The following is a 12,303-nucleotide window of genomic DNA, read 5'->3' as shown; positions in this document are numbered from 1 at the left end:
AACCAGGACTGGACCAGGACTAAACCCGGACTGAACCAGGACTAAACCAGGACTGGACCAGCATTAAACCCGGACTGAACCAGGACTAAACCAGGCTTAAACCAGGCCTAAACCAGGACTGGACCAGGACTAAACCAGGACTAAACCAGGCCTAAACCAGGACTGGACCAGGATAAAATCAGGAATGACCCAGTGTTATTAAGGAGTATAAATATATTCACGCTGCAGCCGCTGATCTCCTCCGCTCGGGGATTTATGTAATAAATTCACTAAAGTCTCTCTCCGCCTGGTCTGCCATCGTTCCGGGAAAAGACCAGGACCAGGCATTTGTTTTCGGGACAACGGACACCCTGGACACGCCTCAAGTGTTTTTCTCCCGTTCATCCACAACATCCAAGACGTGCATTGTGGGTGTCTAAACTCCAATACAAAGGTGTCCAACTACGGGCGTCCAGGGCGTTTTTTGACACCGCAGTCTCAATGCAGCATAACAGTTCCAAAAAGCAGCACTAGAACATAAACAAAACTATGAAATGAAATAAATAACAAAACTGTGAGGCCAAAATTGGAAACTGAACCGTGAAATGTACATATTAGGAATTATGTTAAAATCTCATCTAGTCTCGTTCTCGTGGACCCAATCTCGTATCTCGGCTCGTGGAAATTTTGTCTCGTCCCGTCCCTAGGAAAGACTATAACAATGTGAACGCCAAAATAACAAAAATGCACACTTCCTGTCTTATGTTGGTTTAACTTTTGACTTTGAAAATCTCCCCTGTGCAGCTCTGTGTAACCGTGTTGTGTAACCGTGTCCCTGTGTGCGGCAGGTGTCTCTGGTCCTGTCGGCCCTGCAGGCGGGGAACAGGGGCACTCAGGCCTGTATCACCGCAGCCAGCGCCGTCTCCGCCATCATCGCAGACCTGGACACCACCATCATGTTCGCCTCGGCCGGGACCCTCCACCCAGACAACGAGGAGACCTTCGCTGATCACAGGTTTGTATCACACATCACAGATCCTTTGATTTTGGTTGGATTTTAATTTTTTTTTTCAGTGGAATGAGTTTACTGTTTGGTGAAAATAATGGCAGATTGGCTGATGTCAAAACTTGGGGGAATAGTTGATTGCCAATGAGGTAAAGATGAAAATATTGGGAAAAAAGTGAGAAAAACCTTTTTTTTTTTTTTGCATTAAATTGAACCATAATCATGTAGAAATGTGTTTTAAGAATTATTTTTTACTGAATGTTGTCACCACATGTGTTCTTTGCGTCTGGAATGCATTTATTGACAGCTTACCCAACCCACTGAGGATTTCAGGAAATTTTTCATTTTTCAAAATTTTCTATCAAAAAATGAAGGTTGCATAAATGGCCACACTTTTTTTTTTCGCAATATTTCCAGCAGTTATTGGTCTTTAGGGTCAGCAGTTAACAAAAAAAAAAACACCACAAATTATAAGTATGGCAGATGATGTCAGGTTCAACCCATTTTCTTGAGCTTTTGAGAGTTTGGCTCCCCGACTATAGGCCATATTTTTTAACAACTGGCTCTGTTCACGTTTACCGGGAGACGTTGGAAACATGCCGATGACGACTTCCAGTGTAGTTCCCGACACTGGGCATGTGATAAAACCGTGAATTCAGCAGCAGCATCTTCACAACCAAAACAAAAGAGGGACGGGATTCTAATCATGTCTTTGACTTTTTAATTAAGTTAGAGAAATTATAATTCAAAAATTAATCAGCAATTTATAAAAGGAGAAAAGGAAAGAGCATAATTACATCTAGATGAAGTTACTAGTTTAGATCTGCTCTTGTTTTTTTTGTGTCCGTGGCATAAATTAGTTTCAATATTATATATGAATCATCTATATTTACTATTATAGACAATATTATTATTTATTTCTCTATATTTACAGCAAAATGTGTCATAAAGAAAAAAGTTACATAACTAATAATATTTTTCAACAAAACAAAAGGTAGCTTGTTTCAGGATTTGAATATAAAAAATTTTATTTAGAGTTATTTAAAGGTGCACTATGTAACTTTTTAGTTGGGAGTCTGTCAACTGCTTATTTGTATGTTATTGCTCTGCCTGGAATGTTCCACAGTATGACATTAAACAGCTCTACCTTACATTTTTTCAATTACAGGTGGTTTATAACTCAAAAATCCCTCGAAAAACAGACATTCTGACACTGAGCGGGGTCTCCTCTCCACAGATCTGACCTGTTACTTACTCTGGTTTGGTCTCCATGTAGATAAAAAGGTTTAATGCCATACTGTGAAACATTCCAGACAAAGCAATAACATGTCCATGGAGAAAAACATCTGACGGACCCTCCACCAGAAAAGTTACACAAAGCACTTTTAACTAGGCCTGTCACAGTAAGATGATTTAAAGCACAATATATCGCTACAGACAAAAATGTAATCTAATTTATGTCACTGATTAAGATTTAAACAAAGCAAGATAATAAAAAAGGCCTGAGCTGCAACAAATAAACAACAGAATGAACCAATAATTAGTCATAAAAGTGACTTATTCAGCACTCTACAGCTTAAATCTTATTGTATTACAACTAAAACAGCAAAAATCTCCACAATTTACAAAGAAAATGTACCCAGGATGAATATATATACTGTATATTAGGGATACTATGGATATCAACCGAAACCAGTGCTGTTCTAAAAATAAAATAAGAAAAAATAGCTCCAAATGTGTAAAAAAAATAACAGCTACATAACAGTTTTGTGTAAATAAAAGTTCAAATATTCTGGGACATTCTGGGCAGAGTACGACCAATAAATTGTCTTATTATATAAATGTTTATGTCAAACCAGAATATCGACTGAACTGATATTTGGAAACCGAAATTTTTCAGTATTGTTTGAAATTTGAATATTGAAATTGATATTGTAATTATTGTAAAAGGCCTAGCAGTATTTTTGAGTCTTTGTTGCTTTAGATAAATCATATTAAGTTCAACTACGCTCTCTTTTCTGTCACAGTCTCAGTCTTGACCAGAAAGCTGATATTATTATTTCTTCTTTTCCACAGAGAGAGCATCCTGAAGACGGCCAAAGCTCTGGTGGAGGACACTAAACTCCTGGTGGCTGGAGCTGCTTCCACTCAGGACAAACTGGCCCAGGCCGCTCAGTCCTCTGCGAAGACCATCACACAGCTCACAGAGGTGGTGAAGCTGGGGGCCACCAGCATGGGCTCCGAGGGGCCAGAGACACAGGTCAGGATCCGATCTGTGGACATGAATATATGTTCATGTAATCCCTCATTCGTCCAGTAGTGGGCAGTAGTGGAAAAGAATTGTTAGTTCTTGCAGTATTTTTCTGGATAAAGGTGTGGTCTTTTGCTGATTCATGTACATTTATTTTATTTATTTATTTTTTATTAAGGTGGATTTGAGATTTTAGTGTCATAAAATCATTTTCATATCACCAGTGGATGTGATGGTTGACTGACTGTGACCCCGTCTTTGTATCTCTTTTTCTTTCTTGTAAAATCACTCTGGTAATATTGCGTTGTGTGTTTTAGGTGGTTCTGATTAACGCCGTGCGGGACGTGGCGAAGGCTCTGGCTGAACTCATCAGCGCCACCAAGTGTGCGGCGGGAAAAGCTGCAGACGACCCGTCCATGTATCAGCTGAAGAGTGCAGCCAAGGTCAGTGCCTCAGGAACAAGGATCCTTTATATCTGATGTTAGATGTTTGTTTATGGTTTATGGACCATATAACCATGTACAACCAGCTACATTTTATACTTACTGTATTTTCTGGACTAAAAGTTGCTCCGGAGTATAAGTCACACCAGCCAAAAAATGTGTAATGAATGAAAAAACATATATAAGTCGCACTTTTTGGGGGAAATTTATTTGATCAAATCAGAGACCACCACATTTCATCTTGAAAGGCAAGTTCTAGTAAAAACAATAGAACAGAGAACAACAGACAGAACAAGTTTACCAAACTCTCCATCTCACTCCAAATCACTAAATCGAATTCTTCACTAAATTGAATTCTTCATCCTCTGTGTCACTTCTGAGCAACTCCATGACCTCCGGCGGTAAACAGAGCGCTGCTTCCTCTTCTGTGTACTTGTCGTCAGACTCAGCATCAGTTCCAGTTAGAATTATTCCGGCCTTTCTGAATCCTGACAGGATGGTTTTGGTGTCACTGAAGTCCAGGCTTTGTCGATCCATTCAATGACTTCGAAGAAAGTTGTATGGCTCACCCTCCTGGTTTCTGTGAAGCTGTGTTCTCCATCCCCACTTTCCGCCAGTCCCTCACAAGTTTCTCGCTCACTCCAAACTTTCTTTCCGCTGCTCGTTTACCATTTTCGGCCGAATATTTCACTACTTGCAGCAAGACAGAGGCTTTTTCTGCAGGAGACATGCGCAGCAGGGCGGAAACACACAAGTCTAGAGCCTCTTGACGCTGTCAGTGTGAAAGTTTTAATATATAAGTCACACTGGAGTATAAGGAAACACTCAAACCATGAAAAAAAGTGTGACTTATAGTCCGAAAAATACACACACATAGGTTCTGTAAAAGGGTGAGGCTATGTGAAACTCCGGTGCGCTCTGTGTGAATCTCTGGTGTGCTCTGTGTGAATCTCTGTGTGCTCTGTGTGTGCTCTGTGTGAAACTCCGGTGCGCTCTGTGTGAAACTCCGGTGTGCTCTGTGTGAATCTCCGGTGCGCTCTGTGTGAAACTCCGGTGCGCTCTGTGTGAAACTCCGGTGCGCTCTGTGTGAAACTCCGGTGCGCTCTGTGTGAATCTCCGGTGCGCTCTGTGTGAAACTCCGGTGCTCTGTGTGAAACTCCGGTGCGCTCTGTGTGAAACTCCGGTGCGCTCTGTGTGAAACTCCGGTGCGCTCTGTGTGCAGGTGATGGTGACCAACGTGACGTCTCTGCTGAAGACGGTGAAGGCTGTGGAGGATGAAGCCACTCGAGGGACCAGAGCTCTGGAAGCCACCATAGAATACATCAGACAAGAGCTGACGGTGAGAAGAACTGATAACTTTTAGTCACATCACTCTGGATTTTGGTTTTCTACATGTATGTCTGTGGTGGAATGTTCATCCACTACAGTGACATAATGCACATATCAGCAAGCAAACAGAGATCAAATACATTTATAAAAAAGACATTAAAACATTTTCCTGTGATCAGTACGAGCGTTCATGATACAGTTCAGGTTTGATTTTCAACAAAAATATAAGAGTGACGAACTGAAAAACTGTTGGTGAGCTAGTTTATGACTCTAATTTTATGTGCGAGAGACATAAATCATCGCAGCTGTCAGCTCTTTCTGGTCAGATTGTATTAAAATAAAAATCAGATTAAGTCTAATTTGAGTAACAGAGCTTCTAACAACGTAGTGCTTTAAGAAGTTTTTATTTATATAGAGCTTTTTCACAGACATATGTCACAAATACACTTTATAGATCATTATTTATTCACTCCAGACCCAGTGGTGGTAAAATACTATTGTAGCCACAGCTGCCCTGAGACACACTGATGAAAGCGAGGCTACCAATATGCGCCATTGCCTCCTCCGTCCACCACCATCACTCACACACACACCACTTTCATACTTAGTAATGTGGGTGAAGTGTCTTGCTCAGGACACAACAACAGTTAAGTGACTGGCGCCCCCCTGTGGCTGCTGATTTTCCCAGTGGTCTCCCATCCAAGTACAAACCAGGCCCGACCTCTGAGCTTCTGAGATCTGACAGGATCAGGTTTTGACAAGTCGCTTCACACCTCCAGGGAATGTTGATGACATCAGCTGAAAAGTGTCAATAATAGGGAAGGAACAATAACCGAAATATCGTGATATTGTATCGTCAAAAGTCTCACAATAATATCGTGGGCCATCAAAATATATCGAATTCACAAGTCTCGTTGCTTAAATTAAGAGTTATGGTGCAGCATAGATTAAAAAAAAGACAGGGAGAACTACATAGACCATGATCCTTTGCTCCATTTCAGTGCAGACGACAAGAAGAAATAACAGTTCTAAGCACTTTTATGTCTTAGTGGATTAAGTCTTGTCAAGGAATTTTAAGAGGAAAAAGTTGCATATTAACAGTTTTGCCCATAAAATATCACAATAAATATAAATAAATAAATAAATCGTGACATGTATATCATGAAAATATCGTACTGAGAGATTTCGATATTGTTACATTCCTAATCATGAGCTTTCCCACGATATCGCAATAAATATCGTACCGTGAGGTTCATACCGTGACAATATCGTATCGTGAGACTTGGATATCGTTGCACCACTAGTCAGTAATAATTGTGCTTTATGAATTTGCAAAATGTTTTTATTCAAATGTTTCAAGGATTTTCTGTAAATATTCTTCACCAGGTGTTCCAGTCCAAGGACATGCCAGACCAGTCCGCCTCGCCTGACGACTTCATCCGTACGATAAAGGGCATCACAGGAGCCACAGCCAAGGCCGTCGCCGCGGGCAACTCAACCCAACAGCACGACGTCATCGCCACTGCCAACCTGAGCCGCAAAGCCATCTCCGACATGCTCACGACCTGCAAGGTGAACCGCACAAACTCACATCTGCAGAGATATACAGAGAGTGGAACGCTTATTCACACTCATAACTCCATTTAACTCAAATTACTCTGACTTTTGTGTGATTTTATTTTTTTTTTTTAGTAGTTTCATTAGTGGGATAAATGCTGATTGTGTTGTTATCACAATCTGAAGGGGGAGTGACTTTTCAGAGAGGAGGGAGCAGTCAGAGTGTCAGAACGAAACAGTTTAATGTGTTGTTTTTATCAATATAGCATTTCTGAAAAGAGAAAAGGTGACATGGTGATCCAAATATGTCACGTGTTTGCAGTTAAAGGTTCAGTATTACGCAAAATTGACTTGTGAGCTTCAAGGCCGCCACACACTACAGGATTTTTCAGTTTTAAATGATTTTTAAACATCCAACAAAAACCCGAACAACGCAGACACGAGGAGAATCTAATGAGATTTAAAAATTTCTGATCGCAAAGACTGCAGCGGGATACGTCTGTGGATCACCGAATATAAAGATGTGAGTGCGAATAAAAGTACTCGCTTTGAGACTCTTGAGTGTTCAGAAGATCAGAACTTTGCACTTTTAGTCTAGACACAAGTCAAATCTGTTTTATTATTTATGAACTGTGGTGCAGTTCTTCAGACACATGATTTTTAAAGCATAAAAGATTGGAGATAAAGTTCACAGGAAGTAGAATCACTATCACTAATCTGCAGCTTCACCTCGACCCATGCTCTGTGTGGATGTAAACATACATATGTGAGGAACTACTCCGGCCTTTTTACTTTTAACCCATTAATGTCTGAATTTATATAGATGTATATAAAAAATGTTTTGTGCGTGTTTTTGCCTTAATGGTAAATTAAATTGAGATTATCAATTTGACTATAGCAAAAAAAATGAATAGAAATTTGGGTATGTTGCAAATTTGCGACAACTAGAAACAAGTGCAGCCGCTGTCTCGACTTATAGCTTGATCCAAAAGGTTTATTTCATATTTGTGACAGTCAGCGTAAAGGGGTTAAAGAACTTTTCAGACTGACATTATTTGCAGAGGACAAATTCTATGGATAATATGAATGAAAATACTGCAGTTTAGCTTTAAAACTTTACAAGAGGTGAGTAATAATTATTTTAGCTATTAACTGAGTTTGAATCTTGCACCTGTTTGTCTGTAACGCTCTGTTTTATGGCTGTTACAGTATACAACATGAATATGAATATGAATATGAAAGAGCAGCCTAAATCAGACAAATTCTCCTGTAGTGTGTCGTGGCCTTTAGGCGGTTATAATGCTGTTGGAGTTGTGTTTTATTTAATTCACACGTTTGCATAATCCTTTATTATTACCGTATTTTCTGCACTATAGGGCGCACTCATAAGCCTCCAACCCCATCAAAAAACGACTGCGCGGCACAATCCAGAGCGCCCTATACACAATTCCACTCGGGTGTCCCAGCACAACTTCAGTAAACTACAAAGCCGCACCACCCGCAGAACACGTAAACATGCACGGAGCAGACAGCAAATGCGCAGCGAAACACACCCACAGACACACTCATCACTCCACGCCGACGAGGAACGGAATGGAGGAATGAACCGAAAAAGCGAGCGCAATGTGCCACTTCTAGACACAACTGAACAACTGAGTCACTGCGAACACGCCGACAATCCGTTGGTCCCAGACAGCACCCTCCCTACACGCCACAACTGAACAAAGCCCAGAGTCACCGTGAACGCCACAAACAAACAAAACCACTCACCCATCACACTGTTGTGTTTTGTTTAAAGTCCAGTGCAGTTTATTTGTGAAAAAAGTTCAAAAATAGACCATTCAGTGACAGTGCGCCTTAAAATCCAGAGCGCCCTATAGTGCGGAAAATACGGTAGTCAAAAAAGAGTAATATTGAGCCCTGCAGAAGAGGTTTCCCAAATAAAACTCACACTCAGGCAGCAGTAGTGACTCTTACTGTAGGTTTGTCTCATGTTGTTTCCCACAGAGAGCAGCTCACCACCCTGAAGTGACGGAGGACGTGAGAGCCAAGGCCCTGCAGTACGGCTCCGACTGCACCAGCGGGTACATCACTCTCCTGGAACAAGTCCTGCAGGTTTGACATCTCTTTCATGAAAACAGAGACAGAGACAGCTCCACGGCGCAGGTCTGAAGTGTGTGTTTTTATGTGTTTTTTTGTGTGTTTTGTCACAGGTGCTGCAGAGGCCCAGTCCGGAGCAGAAGCAGCAGCTGTTGGTGAACTCAGAGCAGATCGCGGGCTGTGTGACTGAGCTGCTCCAGGCCGCGGAGAACATGAGGGGTGAGGAACCTCGATTAAACACCAGTTTTAAACCACTCTACTATGGGTTTGTTTAAACAAGAAATTTTATTAAGTTTTAGTCTTAGGCTGTGTCCGAATGTCTACCCTAGTCCCTAACCCAGGGGTGGGCAAACTCCAGCCAGGGGACCGTATGTGGCCCTTTAAACCTTTTAATCCGGTCCGCCGAACTTGAATAAATTACAATAATAAACCTTGTTGATGTTTTATTTTTCCTGCATTTCCGGCATTTCCCAGTAGATGGCGCACTATATATACATTGAGGTGTGGCATATTATGTTGGCTGCAATGCTTAATGGGAAAGTGTTCTTACAGGAGTCATTTTCGGCGGTGTATTCGGACCAAGAGTGAGGTAGAAGTGTTCAAGACATAAGGCTGCACTGTTTCCATTTTGAGTGGGTTAAAAGCAAAGTCAAAAGACTTACAGATGCTGTGTTCCAAATCTTAGTGCATGGATTGTCTTAAAAATCTGGTTTTATTGCACGTGTAGGTGTTTATGCGCGTAACCTTGAAGCATGGGCTCTGGTTCTCAAAGAGATCTAACTGCTCAGGGCTCCCGCTCGCCTGTGGTGTGCAGTGGAGCAGATCTATTCACCTTTCATGTGTTCTGAAAGTTATACGTCAAAGCTGTAGCGTGTAGTGTAGAATACGTTCTACATGGATGTAATTACGAGTGCAATGGAGCCGGGCTCTTTACGCGTCATGTCCTGTCTTCTGTCCGGCCCTTCAGTCAAATTTTAGGACCCTATGTGGCCCGCGAGCCAAAAAGTTTGCCCACCCCTGGTCTAACCCCTCATTCACTGCATAGGCCCGGACTCGTCAGTGAACTATAATCACTCATTCAAAGAGAGATTCGGACATGCAGCTCGTTACGTTCGGGTCACGTGATTCTGGTGCCTAAGTGAAATAAAACATCTAAAATTCAATAAAACAATCCTTTCTGTCATACATAATGATCAGATCAGACTAACACATGAACTATTTATGTACTAATACCGTATTTTTCTGGTTATAATTCGCTCCGGAGTGTAAGTCGCACCAGCCAAAAAATGCGTAATGAAAAAGAAAAAAACATATATAAGTCGCAGTGAACTATAAGTCGGACTTTTTGTGGGAAATGTATTAAATAACATCACATCACAGACCAAGAACAGACATTTCCTGTTGAAACTGAAGTTCTAGTAAAAACAATAGAACAGAGAACAACAGACTGTTAACATCACATATGAACAGTTCTTCAGATAAACTATAACATAAACAACAGAACAGAACAGTACCAAACTCTCCATCTCACTCCAAATCACTAAATCCATTCAATTCTTCATCCTCGGTGTCACTTCTGACCAACTCCACGACCTCCGGAGGTAAACAGAGCGCCGCTTCCTCTTCTGTGTAGCTGTCGTCAGACTCAGCATCAGTCCAAGTTAGAATTTCTTTCTGAATCCCGACAGGATGGTTTGTTTTCAGTGGTACAGAAGTAATGGTGCGATCACACAAGCCTAGAGCGCTCCCTCGCGGCTGTCAGTGTGAAAATTTTAATATATAAATCCACCGAATTTGCAGGAAACACCCAAACCATGAAAAAAAGTGCAATTTATAGTATGAAAAATAAGGCAATACAAGTTTCTGTCACACTGAATTTTATGCATATTTTAACAGCTGGACCTAAGGTAAGACACACACGAGACATAACAGTTTAATCAAGAGTATTTTATTCAGAATCACAGATCAACAGAGCCATAAACCAGCGTATTTATCTGCTTCATTCAGTCGTGTTGTGTCCAGTTAAAAACCTGTCACTGTACGCGGTTATGTTCCTGACTCTCACATTACACTGTGGTCTATGTTGTCCGCTCTAGTGACCACCGATGCTCACCACTTTTCAAGCCATTTTTGCAAGTTTTAGTCAAAATGATAACTCTTTTCTTTTAGTTTTTATTTTATTTTAGTAAAAATATGACATTGATAAAGCGATGATGAAAATAGTTTTGCTGAAGAAATGAACAAGGTCTCCAAGAAAATCCTCCAACATACATTTTATAAACTGGATGTACAGCTTGTTTTCTGCGTGTTTTCAGAGACTCACTCACATTCTCCTCGTCTCTGTCTCAGGTTCAGAGTGCGTGGACACAGAGGAGACCACAGTGATCGCAGAGACGGAGCTTTTAGGAGCGGCCGCATCGATAGAAGCCGCCGCCAAGAAACTGGAGCAGCTCAAACCGAGAGAAAAACCCAAGGTACAAAACACAACACAAAACACAAACCTACAGTCTACACAACACAATCATGCACAAGTAAAACAAGAACCAAGAATCCTGTGTACATCATGTTTTTTCAGTCTGTTTTTTAACTACAAAATGGTAAATAAACTAACCTAACCTAACCTAAATCTTTGCCATCTTTGTAATACAGAGTCTGAGGGTAGTTATGTCATATTTTTATCAGGGTTTTCTCAAATAAACAATGAAAATACTCGGTAAGCGCCACGACTACTGAAAGGAACTTTTTTTTGTCTAAAACTTCTTAATAATGACTTATATTCTGTGTCTATGTCGTTTGTGTCTTTGGAGACTAGACCTGTTGTTGTGTGTTTGCCTAAAATGTCTGTGATTAAAGGTCCTATATTACACTAAATTAACTCTTGTGAGCTTTAAGTCATGTTAGAATGTTGTTTCTTCATCAAAAACAGACCTGGAGTTGTGTTTTATTGTGTTTTATTCACACATGTTTGCGTTAGTGATGGGCATTTGATTACATTTTCTTAATCGATCATCGGGAGGATTAACAATACATTTTTGATTAATCGTGAACGTTTTTATATTAAAATTATCATCACCAACTATAAGTGCTGAAAAAAAAACAGCTCTTTCCTTGTGCGCTAATGCGGTTCAGCTTCATACGGACTAAAGGACACGACTCAGTGGAATATGAGTGTTCTTTTTGTGACAGAGGGATGATGATGATGGTGATGATGAGTCTGTTCTGTGTGTGTCGCGCTGGAGATGATTCATGTTTTCAGAGATCAGACGTGTGCAGGTTTAGGGCAGCTCTTTATTTAACATAATTTCACTTTATTTATTTTGGTCACTTTATTTATTTTGGCTTCTGTTGTGATGAAAAGACTGAAAAGTGTTTGTCTTTTGGACACATGTGACTCAACTTTATGTTGCAGTAACCAGGGTACTATGTTTACATGCACCATGACCAAACCAGGACACTCAAAAAACCCAATCATCCCCGGAACACTGATGTGCTGTAAACACACTCACTGAGTGGAACAGTGTCTCCAAGGAGCCAGAGCCCAAATGTGGAACTGTGAGGCACAACTCCAGTGTTTGTGTCAGACGCAGCCTCGTTTCCTTACGCTACGCACAGCAACCTACATTCAGTTTGTCAATTAA

General features: G+C 40.9%; 1 protein-coding gene across 1 annotated transcript in view; it reads left to right on the top strand.

Annotated features, from left to right (window-relative positions):
- Nucleotides 1-12,303, top strand: part of tln2b (talin 2b) — a 143,127-nt gene that overhangs the window by 98,878 nt on the left and 31,946 nt on the right. The window contains 8 exon segments of the mRNA XM_055155635.1: nucleotides 828-994; nucleotides 3,062-3,245; nucleotides 3,554-3,679; nucleotides 4,902-5,018; nucleotides 6,395-6,580; nucleotides 8,573-8,680; nucleotides 8,779-8,884; nucleotides 11,015-11,139. Of these exon segments, the coding sequence (XP_055011610.1) occupies nucleotides 828-994; nucleotides 3,062-3,245; nucleotides 3,554-3,679; nucleotides 4,902-5,018; nucleotides 6,395-6,580; nucleotides 8,573-8,680; nucleotides 8,779-8,884; nucleotides 11,015-11,139 (1,119 nt within the window).

This window comes from Boleophthalmus pectinirostris, unplaced genomic scaffold, assembly GCF_026225935.1.
Source record: "Boleophthalmus pectinirostris isolate CB_2022bp ecotype Guang Dong unplaced genomic scaffold, ASM2622593v1 HiC_scaffold_2, whole genome shotgun sequence".
In the NCBI taxonomy this organism is placed as follows: Eukaryota; Metazoa; Chordata; class Actinopteri; order Gobiiformes; family Gobiidae; genus Boleophthalmus; species Boleophthalmus pectinirostris.
This window is presented reverse-complemented; position numbering and strand designations above follow the sequence as displayed.